At 44.6% G+C, this 16,006-nt stretch overlaps 1 protein-coding gene across 1 annotated transcript in view; it reads left to right on the top strand.

Moving 5' to 3' along the window:
- Positions 1 to 16,006, top strand: part of SLC25A24 (solute carrier family 25 member 24) — a 306,063-nt gene that overhangs the window by 171,177 nt on the left and 118,880 nt on the right. Inside the window, exon 7 of the mRNA XM_086953894.1 lies at positions 3,383 to 3,490. Within this exon, the coding sequence (XP_086810020.1) occupies positions 3,383 to 3,490 (108 nt within the window). The remainder of the gene's footprint in view (positions 1 to 3,382; positions 3,491 to 16,006) is intronic.

Here is a 16,006-nt window from a genome sequence, read left to right as displayed (position 1 = left end):
AGCCGTCAATATTAGGTGGCAAGGGTCTATTTTTCGTTAGCCAAAAGATGACTTTATTTCTTAAGTCGTGCTGTCTCTCAGGTATTCCTTTCTTAAGTGCTGGGACGCCTGAGAGAACACATACAAAAGGGGCGGCTATAGGGGGTAAATTTATGTGGTCACTTCTGCCGGAGTTGATACCTTTGCTGTCGGCTATGGCAGTGTGGGGGATTGGGGCTAATGTCGACCTTACTTTGGGGTTGAGCCTCTGGGTTGTAGTAGTTCTAACGGATCGGCTATCTGCATTTTGATTTTTCCGATTTGCCCTATGTTCAGCCATTGTTTTATTCCCACAGTTATTGCTTTGAGTAGCCGATTTGGGTGCGACAGTGACTGGTAGAACGGGTTCCTGACTGGATTCTGCCACGTTCTTTATTAGTGATGCACTGGGACTAATCTTCGTCTCAATCTCACTGAGTTTTTCTCCCAGACTATTTATTCTTACTATCAGTGGGGATATAATAGAAGTAACGAGCCGTTCTATGAGGTCCAATAAAATTGCCTGGGAGGTAAGAGCAGGAGAATCTAAACTATTCTGTCTCTTAGCCGTTGACGGGGTAGGTGTAGTCGTTGCTAGGGAGCTTGGACACAGTTTCCGTTGTTTGTCTCCATCCCCCAAGCGTATAGTCCTGTGTCGCTTCCTTTTGGCGGGTGGAATATGAAGGGGCTCTGCATGATTACTGTTATCTTTTACAGACGAAGATGGGGAAAGAGCATCTGATGTGTTACAGACTATCAATGATGGCGTAGTGGACTGGGCATTTGGGGTTACTGAGGGGCTAACCAGGGCATGGAGTGTCTCGGTTACATAGTCTACAGCAACATACTGGGTGTTACAAAGGGCATTCAGTTCATCAAGCAGGGTGGATCCATATACTACATCAGCAGTCTGTGTTGCGGGGAGATTGCATAACACGTTATCTGTGGGCAAGCGTTGCTCTAATCTGTCTAATTCATGCGTGATAGTTGCGGTTACCCTTTCTAGATAACAATCCATGGGCCCAGTGACCTCGCTCCTCTGCATACCACAGCTCTTAGAAGGCAGCTTAGGTGACATGTTGGTAGTAGATCCACAGGACAGTCTTTAAATGCAATTAACAAATAGATAGCAAGGGCATTAAAATGACCAAGTGACACCTTTTACCTTACAGTCAAAATACCAAGGGGGCTGGCCCGGTCCGGTCTCCTCTGGCCTCTGAGGGCCTAAGAGGGCCCGCCCTTTGCCCGGGCTTAGCCCGCGCGCGTCCTGCGATGCGGGAGGATATTGTTATCTATGAGGAAGTGACGATAAGGGGGCGGAGCCTCGTTCCGGTGTTGGCCCTGCGTCTCCTGGGCCTCAGTGCACCAGCAAAGTAAGTTTTCCTTCCCCCCAACGTTGCGCCTTGCTTCTCAGGCGAAGCGTCTCCCGAGGAGCGGGAGAAGCGAGCAGTTTTGAAAAGCCCTGGTGAAAAGGGGGCGGAGCCTCGTTCCGGTGTTGGCCCTGCGTCTCCTGGGCCTCAGTGCACCAGCAAAGTAAGTTTTCCTTCCCCCCAACGTTGCGCCTTGCTTCTCAGGCGAAGCGTCTCCCGAGGAGCGGGAGAAGCGAGCAGTTTTGAAAAGCCCCGGTGAAAAGGGGGCGGAGCCTCGTTCCGGTGTTGGCCCTGCGTCTCCTGGGCCTCAGTGCACCAGCAAAGTAAGTTTTCCTTCCCCCCAACGTTGCGCCTTGCTTCTCAGGCGAAGCGTCTCCCGAGGAGCGGGAGAAGCGAGCAGTTTTGAAAAGCCCCGGTGAAAAGGGGGCGGAGCCTCGTTCCGGTGTTGGCCCTGCGTCTCCTGGGCCTCAGTGCACCAGCAAAGTAAGTTTTCCTTCCCCCCAACGTTGCGCCTTGCTTCTCAGGCGAAGCGTCTCCCGAGGAGCGGGAGAAGCGAGCAGTTTTGAAAAGCCCCGGTGAAAAGGGGGCGGAGCCTCGTTCCGGTGTTGGCCCTGCGTCTCCTGGGCCTCAGTGCACCAGCAAAGTAAGTTTTCCTTCCCCTCAACGTTGCGCCTTGCTTCTCAGGCGAAGCGTCTCCCGAGGAGCGGGAGAAGCGAGCAGTTTTGAAAAGCCCTGGTGAAAAGGGGGCGGAGCCTCGTTCCGGTGTTGGCCCTGCGTCTCCTGGGCCTCAGTGCACCAGCAAAGTAAGTTTTCCTTCCCCCCAACGTTGCGCCTTGCTTCTCAGGCGAAGCGTCTCCCGAGGAGCGGGAGAAGCGAGCAGTTTTGAAAAGCCCCGGTGAAAAGGGGGCGGAGCCTCGTTCCGGTGTTGGCCTTGCGTCTCCTGGGCCTCAGTGCACCAGCAAAGTAAGTTTTCCTTCCCCTCAACGTTGCGCCTTGCTTCTCAGGCGAAGCGTCTCCCCATCCATACACCATGTTCAGTTTGCCCTTTGACATAAAAATGTCATTTGGACATTCCAAAGCTTTATCAACAAGGGGCTGCATGGAAGGGAATGGTTGTTTGGCACATGACTATTATGTGGTCTCTTTCAGTTCTACATACACTCCTATTTAAACATGGCAGAATGTCGTGATCAGGGGTATGTGAGTTCCTGAGAATTGTAGTGCTGTCTCTGAGCAGGTCTTGTGCTCTCAGCTTGCAAAAAACGAGGATAAAATGAACTTCTTATTAAATTATTCCGTGATATGTACAGTGTACGAAAGTGATCGGCATTATACACGCTGTTCACAGTGCCAAACACTACCCCCAGAACTTTACAAAAAGAAAGATTTTGTACGTAGGTTATCAATAGTAAGATATAATTCGTTATTTAGAGTTTTGGTGCCAAACTCTAAATACCCTGCAGTCCAACCACAAACTCTTACATTTGTGGGACAAATACCAAGCAGGCTACCACGTTTTAAATTAACCGCAACCATCTTGTTGGATAGATCAATGTTCTGGTTTAGAGGCTTTTACAAGAATTGAGGTGCTGGGCAGTTTATTGGTGGCTGTTCGAGAGGAATGTAGAGGCGAGTTAAGATTCCAGTGATATTTCGTTTTCGAAAACCAGACGCTAGACGTTGTTTTCACTACACTAAAACGTGGTATTGGTCAGTCAACACACCCGTCGCTTAAACTGAATGGGCAGAGGCCTTTTGTTCTGTCATGTGATGTGCTCTGATTGATCCGCAAGTCATTTTCTTTTATTTACAGTTGTATTTAGGTTTTGTTTGTGTCTAATATGTGCTGCACAATATGATTTGTAGTCCCTACGTTAGTAGTGTTCTGTGAAAAATGCATAGGTTTCTAAGGTAAAACTGTAAATGGTTGTCATATAAATGTAGAGTACAGTACATTGGTGACAGAATGGCTTATTTACTTTTTTCGTTTTCAGTATAAGAAATTGTTTGCCTCAAAAGATGGGACAGTAGGAGCTGCTGAAAGGTTTGTTGCTGGATCCTTGGCTGGGGCTACGGCACAGACTTCTATTTACCCAATGGAGGTGAGTAGTGTTTCTCAAGTTTCGCATAACTTTCCAGTTCGACTATGACTGTTAATCTTTCATGGTTATCTTCTTAACAATACTTACAATGTAATACATAAATGTGAAAGAAAAAATGGTTTAGAGGTAACTTAAAATGTAACATTTTTATATCAAGATTGAAGAAAAGTTATTATTTCAAAACTTTCCACTCACAAATGTAAACCTTAAATCTAATTTATGAAGCAACAATCCTGTACTATTTAAAGAAGTGTAGTATTAACTGGAAGTATTGTTCCAACACGGAAGTTTCTTATTACCCAGAACCTGTCATTCCTTTAAGTGTTTAGTGAAGTGTTACTTTTGGTTGCCCCAGAGCTAATAATCCTAAAACGTGAAATCTGGTCAAGGTTCATAGTGTATTGCAATTAGGCTTTGGTGAAACACTATCAAAAAGTAATAGTTCATTGGACGGCACAAAAGACAACCTGTTTAAAAAAACACTCATTATTTACAGTGTACGAAAAGCCCCTAAATCTGACTGCATCTGGTGGAAATATTTGGAAAAAATAGGTAGTGCGAACCTGACTTAAAGCAACGGCGCAATGTACATTACGTAGCTGTTGGGAGATCTATATGATTGCGAAAACTAATTGTGGATTACACAAATAGATTTCAAGCACCATATTTTACATTTAAATTAATTCATTGCAATATTAATTATTAGCATATGGTATCTCAATCCTAATATTCAGTACACTACTAACACAGTCCCAATGGGTGTGCAATCTAGTCCTCATTATTTCTACGTTTGAGAGACAATACAAGTTTAATGTGTTAATTGCCATAGTCCAATTCAGCATCTCAGATAGAAAAAATACAAGCATGCTTTGCTAGGTTCTAATTTGAGCATGCCCTGCCATAAGTGTGGCAGGGTATGCTCAGACGTGAGTCCCTTGCTCACTTGCCACTGGATTCAAGCAAGCCGGGCTGAAGACGGCTGGAATGCCCGAAACCAGTCCTCGGAAGCTTGTTTCCGGTCCAGGGAAGACATGGCTTGGCAGTTTCGGCTGTACTGTTCCCATAGGCACAAGGGCTGACTGATTTGCATATAGCCATGTCTGAACTGGGATGGCAGAGTGGGCTAAAGAACGGTGATGGATTAAACCCAGATCCTTTGACTGGGTGTGAGTGTTTGATTGATTCAGATGCTCCGTCCATCACCACCCCCTTTTGTTCTGCTTTTGGCTGCCATAAGTATGGCAGGGTATGCTCAGACGTGAGTCCCTTCCTCACTTTGCCACTGGATTCAAGCAAGCCGGGCTAAAGGCGCATGGAATGCCAGAAACCGGTCCTCAGAAGCTTGTTTCCGGTCCAGGGAAGACATGGCTTGGCAGTTCGGGCTGGACTGTTCCCATGAGGCACAGGGTCAGACTGATTTGCATATAGCCATGTCTGAACTGGGGCGGCAGAGTGGGCTAAAGAACGGTGATGGATTAAACCCAGATCTTTTGACTGGGTGTGAGTGTTTGATTGATTCAGATGCTCCGTCCATCACCACCCCCTTTTGTACCAATTTTCTAGTGGCAAGAGTGAGCCCCGGTGTGACACAATTATCCAAGTTTTAAATAATCTAGATTAGCAAGGCCATACATTCAGATAAACAGAATAGAGTGCAACAAGAGATTTACAAAAAGACAGAGTGAAACCTGATCAGAAAGAACAACATATCAGTATTTGTTTTAGGCAATTCCTGATTCCCATGACGACTGATAGTGAATAACAAAGAAACCCGTGAGGAAAATCAGAGAAGTGCGAGTCAAAGGCCCAAACAAGCAAGGAAATTTAAGGAATAAACGCTCTCTCGCAAGCTAGGGCAAACTACCTGTACAGAAAAGCGGTAACAGTTCCCACTAGCACAGTCAGGATAAGCAATGAGAAAATCCACTCTGGTTTAATCTGTGGTGGAAAATAGGGGAACAACATTTTAATGGGGGTACGAGAGTGCGCCGCCACCCTAGGAAACAGAGGGCTAACTGGTGGTGCACAAACAATACACAATACCCACCCACAAACGCCCAGATTGTCTAGATTCAAGCTTCCAATCCCGCGGAAACCGATAGATAGCTGCCAGGAGGACCACCCGTCAATTTCTACCGAGGTTCTACGGCGGAAGACTTAGGATTGGAAAATATCTCAAAAAGGTATAGATGTTTCTAAATAGAACAAATCGAAAAAGAAAAAGTTGGGTTGTTGTCAACACGCACTAGGAATAAGGAATGAAGAAAATGTTTTTTCTAGGTGTTATAAGCATTTGTGCTATACACTTGCTCAATCAGATGTAAGACCCCCGTTAAAATAAATATCAAGAATTCTGAAGAAAATTGTCTAAACATTCCTTCAGTGGTGTCAAGCCCAGTCTAAGAGTCGACAAACTGCTCAACGTAGTCAGAAGGGGCGTTATGAGGGAGAGCACCAAAGAGTAGCTTACCCTGCAAGCCGCTACAAAGCCCGTAGATGCTCTGAAACCCTGCCTCTAAGTTAAATGATACCCTGCCTTTATTCACTCTTCGGCGCTCTCCCTCATTAACCCCCTTCTGACTATTTTGAGCAGTTTGTTATAGAGAGAGGTGTACGGCAAGGATGCAATTTGGCTCCGACCCGCTTTTGTATCTTCATCAATGGCTTAGTAGGAGCCCTGACAGCAGGAGGGGACATAGATGCTCCTAAGTTAGCGGGCTGCAAGGTACCTGCCTTGGTGATCATAAATGAAACCCTCCAGCTGTCGAGGTCACTGATGGGTATACAAAGGGTTTTAGACATCTTTTACTTATTTTGCAAGAATATGGGCTTCGAAATTAATAGGGGCTTGGGGTCTATACCAGGGTCCGGGAGGACAGAATGGGTATATGGATTATTGCTGAAATTCTAGTTGATAATAGACCCCTAACTCTGTGTACCATCTATGGCCCAAATCTGGACGATCCGGAATTGTTTAAATACCTAAATGTAGAATTAGCTACCTGGCCGTTTCCCTTATTTGTTTGTGGTGATATGAATATCAATTTATCTGCCAATTTCAACTTAGCGGGTGATAAGTACATTGGTAGGAAGCCTAGAGTGTTTAAGGCCCTTCAGGCCTTAGTTCAAGAACATGCAGTGACCGACCTCTTGTATCGACATAATAGTATGGACGATAGGTACACATATTATTCCGCCCCCCACAATAAAATGGTCAGATTAGATTATTTTTTTGTCTGACCAATTGGTAGAGGTAGCCTCTATTGTTATTCCTCCCAGAATCTTATCGGACCATAATCTGTTGCTTGTGGAATGTCCTTGGTCTCGTCTGCGTAGAGCTCCCCGGGTCTGGACATTCGAAAGAAAACTTTTGATGGATGAGGCCTATCTGGCACATATGAGAAAATGGTTAGCTGAATTCCTTGATATTAATAGGGGAACTGCATCTGAGCCTGTGGTTTGGGATGCATTAAAGGCTGCAGTCCGCGGCAAAACCAAGAGTTTTTCTTCTTTCCGGCAGAGGGCAGCTCAAGAGCTGGTTAAGAGTTGTATTGAGGAGCTTAGGCTCGCAGAGTTAACGTTAATATCTAAAATTAAGAATGCTCTCCCCATAGAAGAATGCCAGCAGGAGGTTGCCATATTAAAATCTAAACTTTTGGAGTCTTTTGGACAGGACCTTGCTACTAATGAATTCTGGGAGGGTACTTGCCAAGAGGCTCCAACAGAAAGGTCTGCAGAGTCGTATTAACAAAATTCAGGACGAAAATGGTGTGGTACAGGATACTCAGGAGGGAGTGGCGGATGTTTTTCAAAAATATTATGCGGAGCTTTATACAGAGGATACTGGGAGTATCCGGTTGGAGTCTAAGACTGAGGACTTTCTCTCTGGGTTGGACACTTCTAAGATTTCCTTTGAACAGAACGAACGGTTGTTGGCCCCTATCTCATTGGAGGAGGTTGAGTTAGCAATAAAAACTCTAGCTACTGGGAAAGCCTCCGGTCCGGACACTTTGCCCCTGGAGTTTTATAAGACTTTTATCAAGGAGATTCGACAGGATTTGTTGATGATTTTTAGATCAGTACAGAGCGGTATTGTTCCTGAATCATGGCACCAGACTATAATAGTTTTGTTTAATAAAAAGGGAAAGTCTGAGCTGAATCCTTCATCCTTTCGACCTATTTCCCTTATAAATTGCGATAGTAAAATCTACTCTAAAATGTTAGCGTCTAGATTGGCAGAGGTAATTGCCCCATTGGTCTCCCTGCGTCAACACGGGTTTATCCCGGGCAGGGACACCACAGATCATGTCCGGTGTGTCATTGCCCTATTGGACTGGGCCCAGGTCAAGGCCTCTCCCCTCGGGGGGGATCCTGTTGGACGCCGAGAAGGTGTTTCAACAGGTTCTCCTGGGGGTTCTTGTGAGCTGTGCTTCGGTGGAAGGGCTTTGGTGGTGAATTTATACAGTTAATACGTACTCTTTATACCTATCTTAAAGCTGCATTACGTTTCTCTGGTCAGGAGTTACGGTATTTTAATATTAGTAGAGGTACAAGGCAAGGGGGTCCTTGCTCACCCTTGCTTTTTGCCTTGTATATCGATCCATTCCTTGGCAAGATCGAAAGTCATTTAGATATATCACCCATAAGGATCGAAGGCACAGAGTATCGTGCCTTGGCTTATGCGGACAATATTGTGGTATTAATCTCAGTTGTCTCCTCCGCATTTGCGGCCCTTAAAGCATCTTCTAAACAGTTTGGTTCAGTTTCAGGATATAAATTAAACATGGCAAAAACCCAGGTCATTTAAACATCTAATATGCCTTCTTCCGAGGCCCCTGTGGTTAGAGTAGCAACTTATTTAGGAGTTAAGATTTCGGCTGCAGTTGAAACCATTCCGGATCTGAATATTCTCCCGGTAGTGGATGCTGTCAATACTAAGCTGGAACGATGGGATCATTTATCTTTCTTTATTTGGTCGTTACAGTGTTCTTAAAATGCTGGTACTTCCAAAGTTCTTATATCTTTTTAGGACAATTCCCTTAGAAATTTCTCAGAGAAGCTTGTTGAAGGCTGATAGGATTTGTTATAAGTTCCTCTGGGGGTCCGCCGCTGTCGTAGAGTTGCTAAATGGCTGTCTCTCCCCCGTGATCGTGGTGGTTGGGCTGTACCTAATTTATTAATATATTACTGGGCCGCTTTTGTTCAATCTTTGAAAGTACCACTTTTGGGTTCAAGTGCTGAGGTTCACCTATGTAATAGACCTACTGTCTTTGAGATTGGTCTTGGCACGGCGGCCAAGGGTGCATTGACACAAGTCTTGGAGCCCAGCTATTTCAAGAAGACCAGGTTTAAGGTCATTATTGTTATATTCCATATTTGGCAGAAAATACGGTGGAAATTGGGCATCCCCAACGTTAATATTTACACTCCATTTAAAGCTGCTCGTCTCCTCCCTCCCATTTTCCAGGATTATACTATCTTTAGATGGCAGGCCTTGGGTATTCAGACCATTGGGGATTTAGTGTGTTCTGGGCAAATGCTTTCTTTTTCGTTTCTTAAGGATAAGTTTAAGCTGAATACGCATGATTTTTTAAAATTTTCGCAGATCATAAGTTTTATCTATAAACGTCTTAATGAAACCCCTTCAATTTTAGATAAGTATGACAATTAATACAAGGAAAAGCAAGAATAGGGATGTTGTACCAACATTTATTGGTTAGCTTCCCGGATGATCTTGAGGTGCAAAAGTTGAAGTGGGGGGTTAAATTTAGTAAAACTGGGATTGATCTGAGGCCTGTTCTGGAGCTAGCTAGCGAGGTCTTGGTTTCTGGCAGTTTACGGACTCCAAGCTACATGGCTGTATTCGATCTATATCATACGCCTGCAAAAATAGCGAAATGGGGTGGTTGGAAGGGGGATCATTGCGCTAGGTGTGGATTATATGCAGCTGATTCTATGAATGTTATATCTAGGCCCGATCCTTCATGATTTTATGCTTGATGTGGAGCGGTTTATTAATGGCACGCTTAATATCCCTTGCACTTTGTCTCCAGAGATGGTTATAATGGGCTCCGAAGCGATTCTCCGTAGGCCACCGCTTTTTAGTTCATAGCCATGTCTGTGATCCGTTTCTGTATTACTTCACAATGGTTATCTCCTGATCCACCTGTATTTAGAAATTAGAAAGCTAGGTTGCTTGCTATCTATAACTTGGAGATTTCCGTGTTCACACTAAACCGTAGGCGGAAGCGGAAGCAGGCTTGTAAGATCTGGGTCTCCGTGGAGGAATGGTTAAAATAGGCACTTTGGGTCCATTATACATACATAAGTTTCTTATTGTTGAGCCGCTGTTTTCCATGAATCATTTAAAAAAAAAAATGTTATCTTCCCTCTGCTCTATATCATTCTTTATTAATATCTCGATAGCTCCAGCTGGTAACCAAACTTAATTTATGTATGTATTTGTTTTGTTTGCCACAACTGTATTGTTTGAGTTCAATAAAAACTTTAAAAAGAAAAAAGGAAATTAAAACCCCAAAAATAAAATACATGGTTTTCAGTGCAGGGCGCTCAACACGACCCAATCCGCAATTAGCTGGGGAATCAAATCAAGAAGACTGGTCTTAAACTGGTTCAAACAGGGAGGCTAGCGAAATAGCAAAGGAAGTGTGTACATAAGTTCCTGGGGCCGGTGCTGGAAATATATTTTATTTATGCATTTTCTAAAGCGCACAAATATCCTCGGGTGTCTCTGCGCTGGGGACTGACGGCAATCTGACATGAAGGTGACATTATTGATTAAAAAGCCAAGTCTTGATTTGCTTCCTGAAGTTAAGCAGGGTAGGACTGGCTTTGATATGAGGGGGGAGAGTGTTCCAAAGTTTGGTAGTGGCGCATAAAAAAGATCTGTTCCCCCCCCGATACTTTTTTTATTCGGGGTACAATGTGAAGATTAGCGGAGGAGGAACATAGTTGTCTGCGGGGATTGTATGGTCGATAGGATTGCCTGAGAAAGTCAGGGCCGATGGAATGAATGGCCTTATAAGCAATACAGAGTGCTTTAAACTTGGATCTGCTTCTGACAGGTAGCCAGTGAAGTTGGCGAATGACTTTGGAGATGGGCTTGAATTTGGGCGTATGTGTCAGAAGCCTGGCTGCAGCATTTTGTGTGTGTTGTAGTTTGTTGAGGACTCTTTCTTGCGCGTTTATGAATAGTCTGTTGCAATAATCTACTTTGGATATGACCAAAGTGCTAACCAGTGTTTTGGCCGTCGCCGACGGGAGGTATGGGAGACATTTCTTTATGATCTTGATAGTATAGAAAGCTGATGAGACTATTGAGTTGGCGTGGTGCATGAAAGATAGCTTAGTGTCAAAGATTACTCCAAGGTTTTCTGACTTTTTTGACTGGCGATGGGGGTGGGCATAGTTTGGCCACCAGAGGGAGGACCAGGAAGGTTTGAGATTACCAAGGATCATAACTTCCGTCTTGCTAGAGTTCAATCTGAGCGAGTTGTTTTCCATCCAAGCACTAATGGCCAGCCTCCCTTTTTGAAAATTGGCTGCAACCCTGGCGCCATCATTGTGTATTGCCAACACTAGTTTGGTATCGTCCACATAAGAAGTCAGGATCAGTTTGTGAGATAAGGCGCAAGCCAGAGGAGCTGCCCTATATGGGGCAGAACTATGGGATAATCTGTCACCTGAACACATTTTTGGGACTTCCTAAAAGTACACTACTAACCCCGCTTCGAATGGATCTTGGAGTTAGCCCAATGGCACCGGTGGTTGCCCTCAGACCTCTGCTATACTGTCACCGCTTATGGAGCACCCCAGAATTATCTATGTACAGAGAGGAACTGAGGGAAGTGGCAAACCTCAATGGTGCAAGTAAAATATCTTGCCTCACCTAGATCAAGAATTCCTTGTCCATTGGAATGGGAGATTTGTGGGATAGTGCTGAAGATAGATGCCTGTTAACACCTAGGAAGGCTTTGATTAAGAATTTTAAGGACTACAATCTCAATCTATTATTGAGGGGCCCGGGACAGGTACACTTGCAATATCCTTCCTAGAAGTCCAACTGCAATATAGTTTAGAATCTAGCATAGATGATATACAGCCTTCTCTTGCCGAAAAACGTTATTTGCAGTTTAGGCACGGTGCACTTCCCTTATGTGCTGCTACTAACAAGTGGGGGGGTAGTTCCACTAAAGATTGTCCGACCTGTAGAAATTGTACGGAGACAGACCTACATGTATTGTTTTTTGCCCAACATATAAGGTAATAAGACATTGCTTGCTACGACAGTTATGTAGGAACCTTGGAACCTCCCATTGCTCACAGGCCTATAGGATCCTAAAATATGATGGCAGTATGCCAATTGTTTTTGTCAGTGTCCCGTTATCAGTTTTCAATGTGGTGTGTATGCCGAGCAGTTTTAAAGAAAGAGCAAGTCCAAACTATCCACCCTATGTCTCCACCATGACCCGCGACTCTGCTTCTTAACTACGCCTTTTAACTTATAAATTTGCATTACATGTCTGAGATACTCTGAACCTTCGTAGGATATTCACTATACCTTTTAATTTATTAATGAACAAACCTTTTAACGTGTACGCATAATTTGTAATCTGAAATAGCTGTATTGATTGTACTATATTTTCATATGTTTTACCTGTCCTTTTATGGCCTTATCAGGACGAAATAAAGTATCTCTTGACTTGACTTGAAATTCAATAAATCAATATTTAGTAATCATCCTTGTTACAAGTCATTACAATAGTTACAGAAGTTGTGGACTGTAATACACCAGACAGAGCAGTCCATGGTTTTATGTTTCATTGACCGTGCACTTCTTCCTTTCCACATAGCAATAGCATTTTAATTGGTGACTTTGTGGCACCCATTCAGCAATAGCAAGTGAGTTAATCGAATGAGCTGTACTACTGACTTACAGGCACGGATGCCTAGGAGGAAGGGTTCCCAATGTATCGCCTACCAGCACCTGTTACTCTCTCTTTCTGCTCTGTCTCCCCATCTGTAGTTCTGAGGGCTCCTGATCTTGGCGCTCCAGCCCAATAGTCTCCGACCGGTACGGGCAGCTGATTCTCTGTTACGTCCTCACGGTACTGCTGTCTTCCCTGTTTGGCTCACATTGACTGCTCTTTGACAGCTCCGACTCCAACACTGTCACTCCTACCCTCTATCCCCAGGTCTACTCCTGCTTCGTAAGTGTAGCTTGGGATGAGTGTGAGAGCCAGACAGCGCCCAACAGTATCCAGGGCCTAGTGCCCAGCTGCTTGATTGTTTCACTTGCTTCCGCTGTGCTGCCCATGTGACAAGTGGATTTTCTTTTTTTTGGTTGGTTTGGATTGGTTTTGAGTTGGCTGAGCTTTTTGCCCACTGAAATGGGCAGCCACCAATCCAGTCCCCGGTTTGGTGACCACAAGGGGCTCTTGTGCGGCAGGCAGGCATGCCCTGAACTGGTGGTCTTCGTGCCTCCCCTTGCTCCTATTGGCACTTTGTCCAGCTTGTGCTATTTGCACAACTCATGCAAGCTAACCTGACCAACAGCACTCAGGGCCTTAAAGGAGGGGGGGCTCTGAAGCCATGTTGTTGCTGCTGGGTCTGCGATTCAGAGCTTCTGATGAAAGCAGGGGAGAACAGTGAAGGAAACAATCCCCTAAGCTTTTGAGATTCAGTGAAGCCAGTCACCCTGAGACTCTATGCTCCTCATTCATTGTTGCCATTATCAGCAGTGACTAACTGCAACTAACATACTGAGATATCAATACACCAAGATCAGAAGATCAAGAACTGAAGCCTTCATCTGAAATGGGAAGGAAAGTCTTGTGGGTGGTGGCGGTGGTTGCTATAAGGCCCTAGGGATGATATAAGTCCTTTGTCATAGCTGTGTAACTGTGTTTGACCATTTCTTTCTACTCCGTTGCTTTAATCTCGGAGTTATCTTACTGAACCGATCTTCAATGTCCTACAAAACAACTCTTCATTTACTATACAGATAAAATGGGAAACCATAAAATGGGGCCCGCGCAATCCAAGACAACCAGGGCAGCTGGAACACCTGGACCGGTCCGTCCTTTGACATCTTATATTCCAGCCACTTCATCATTCAGCTGATTTTTCATGCAGGCAGTGGGGGTAATATCTAAGGAAACTGAATTGGCAGAGAGACGCTTGTCACCTGCACACAAAGCAGTCCAGTCTTATTCCATTTCTGCCATGGCTGTCGTATCATCTTTGGATGAGCGTCTTGATGGTGACTTGCAGGTATCTGAAGGTAATGCCCAATCACCTCAGTTTCACCATTTTGTCCAAGGCCCCTACTGCAAAGCAGCAACGTGCATGCTAAATAGAAGTAAAACAAAGGAGTGTGCCCAGTTTCCTGTTCTTTTCCTGGTCCGTGCAGGAGAAGAATCAAGGTCAATGCAGCCCTAGTGGAGCTTTTGTGTTCCAGGTTTTCTGCTATTTTAGATACTAGGCTACTTTCTGTTCATGTCCACCTAGACTCAATTGAAAGTCTTCTGGGAAATCTTAGGGAAAGGGAGTTGCACATTGGAGGGTGATCCGCACCTCCCCGTGAAAGTGAAGGCCACAACTTCCCACTTTACTACTGCCCAAGTGTTTGGATTGAGACACCCAGGAGGACCCGCTAAAACTAATGAGCAATCTTGCTGCCTTCCCACTACCCAGTCCAACCCTGCTGAAGAGGTTACTCACCTTACGGCTATAGGACCTTAGGTGACCGGATTCTCTAGTTTCACAGGCCAGGTCACCTGGTGTTGTAACCCCCCTTCCTGCGGATGCTTGCCCTTATGCAATTGTCCTAGCAAATATCTCCCCTCTGACTCCTCATGCTCTGAAGTCTCACGGATAGTTAAAAAATATGTCTGCTCACTGGCTCCATAGGAATGTAAGGTATAATATGAGTCTGTACAATGACATTCTATTGGTATCAAGGCTGAGATGGATTGGGCCACTGTTAAAAACCTTCCCTGGTAATTGAGTCATGTTTTGTATAACCACCAATCTCCGATTTATTTTTGCCCACTGAAGTCCCTGCTTTACAGGCACCTAAATCCAGTAGTACAAAGTTTTTCCTCACACCTACCTGCCACCCGTGCTCCTGCAACTGTTTCTACCACTAGTTGTTGCTTTTGATTGTCAGAACTATGAAAGAACGACTTGACTGTCCTCTTCTACATTTTTCCATCATGATTCCTGGTGCCTAAAGCCCAACTGTGTACTTACTGCTCTAGAGGGGATACCAGGAAGGGACGAAGCTCCCATTAGTAATAAAGTCCACTTAACCGTATTTACTAAATAGAAGCAAGGGATGGGTCCAGACGAGCCTTCTTCTAACCACCTCCCCATCCCAGGTACGTATGTATTATTTCCTGGAATGTGACTTGACTAAAATCAAAACTGAATTTGGAAAAAGTTTATTTGAAGTGCCCCAAATATGTTTGTTCCAAGCGACATGGGTCACATAAGATGTCTTTAGGGTTGGCTTCAGGAGTTTTTGTCCTGGCTGTTCCTGCATGTGCTAGGAGAGACACCAGAGGCCTTGGGATTTGGATAAAGATTAACTGTAGGTGCGATGTAAGACAAATATGGGTTCACCAGCCATTCAGGGTAACATCTGATAGAGACATGCATTTCTCATAGTTAATATTCACAGTAGACCAAACCTTGGAAAAAAATCCACTTCAATTCAGCTACTTTACGTCCTTTTGACCAATTACTCCCACACTCACTACCTTCTAGTCACTGGTGATTTTAATTTAACATGAGCCATAAAAAGTGGCAGGTGATTTAACGAGGAAGGGTATTCACTGTGGGGGTATACCACACCTAGCAACCCCACCCAGGACACACCTGAGCAGGCAAGCATTTCAAATGATTCTCCCTCTTATATCAATGCTCACTCCACTTTTCAAAGGGGCCCCTACTGCAGTAACATAGATTATAACCTACAGTGGAGCTCCATGTTTGACACATATCCTGTTATTAGACACCCATCTCTAATAGCATCCTAAATGCCTTCGTAGTTAACAACAACCACAGGTCAGGTAGGTGGGAAGCTGTTGCCCTATCCATAAAGGTTATTCTAGCCATTCATGATTTGTTAGGGGGTGCTTTAAATCAGATGATAGATAAGAAAAAGAACCATACTACAGTTCTAGAGACCATAAAAATCTCTTTGATATACTAACATTCATTTCCATGAATATTTTCGAACCCATGTTTAGACCTCTTAAGTAACAAGAATGGTTTACACCGTCTTGTAGAGCTGTAAATAACATGCTCCTGGCGGCAATCAAAAGGGGAGACCCGACCAAGATTGCGGGTATTACTGCAGTTTATAAGCAATGCTACTTCTACCAAGAAGTGAGTGGGAAATGAGAAGGTGGGAGGAGGACTTAATAAACACAGCCAGGACTAATGAAGCAATGCGTTACTGGCACATAGGGAGCCCTGGTGGCCACTACA

The sequence above is a fragment of the Lissotriton vulgaris genome, chromosome 1_1 (genome assembly GCF_964263255.1).
Source record: "Lissotriton vulgaris chromosome 1_1, aLisVul1.2, whole genome shotgun sequence".
Lineage (NCBI taxonomy): Eukaryota > Metazoa > Chordata > Amphibia > Caudata > Salamandridae > Lissotriton > Lissotriton vulgaris.
The sequence above is the reverse complement of the archived record's forward strand: the minus strand, read 5'-3'. Positions and strand labels throughout refer to the sequence as shown.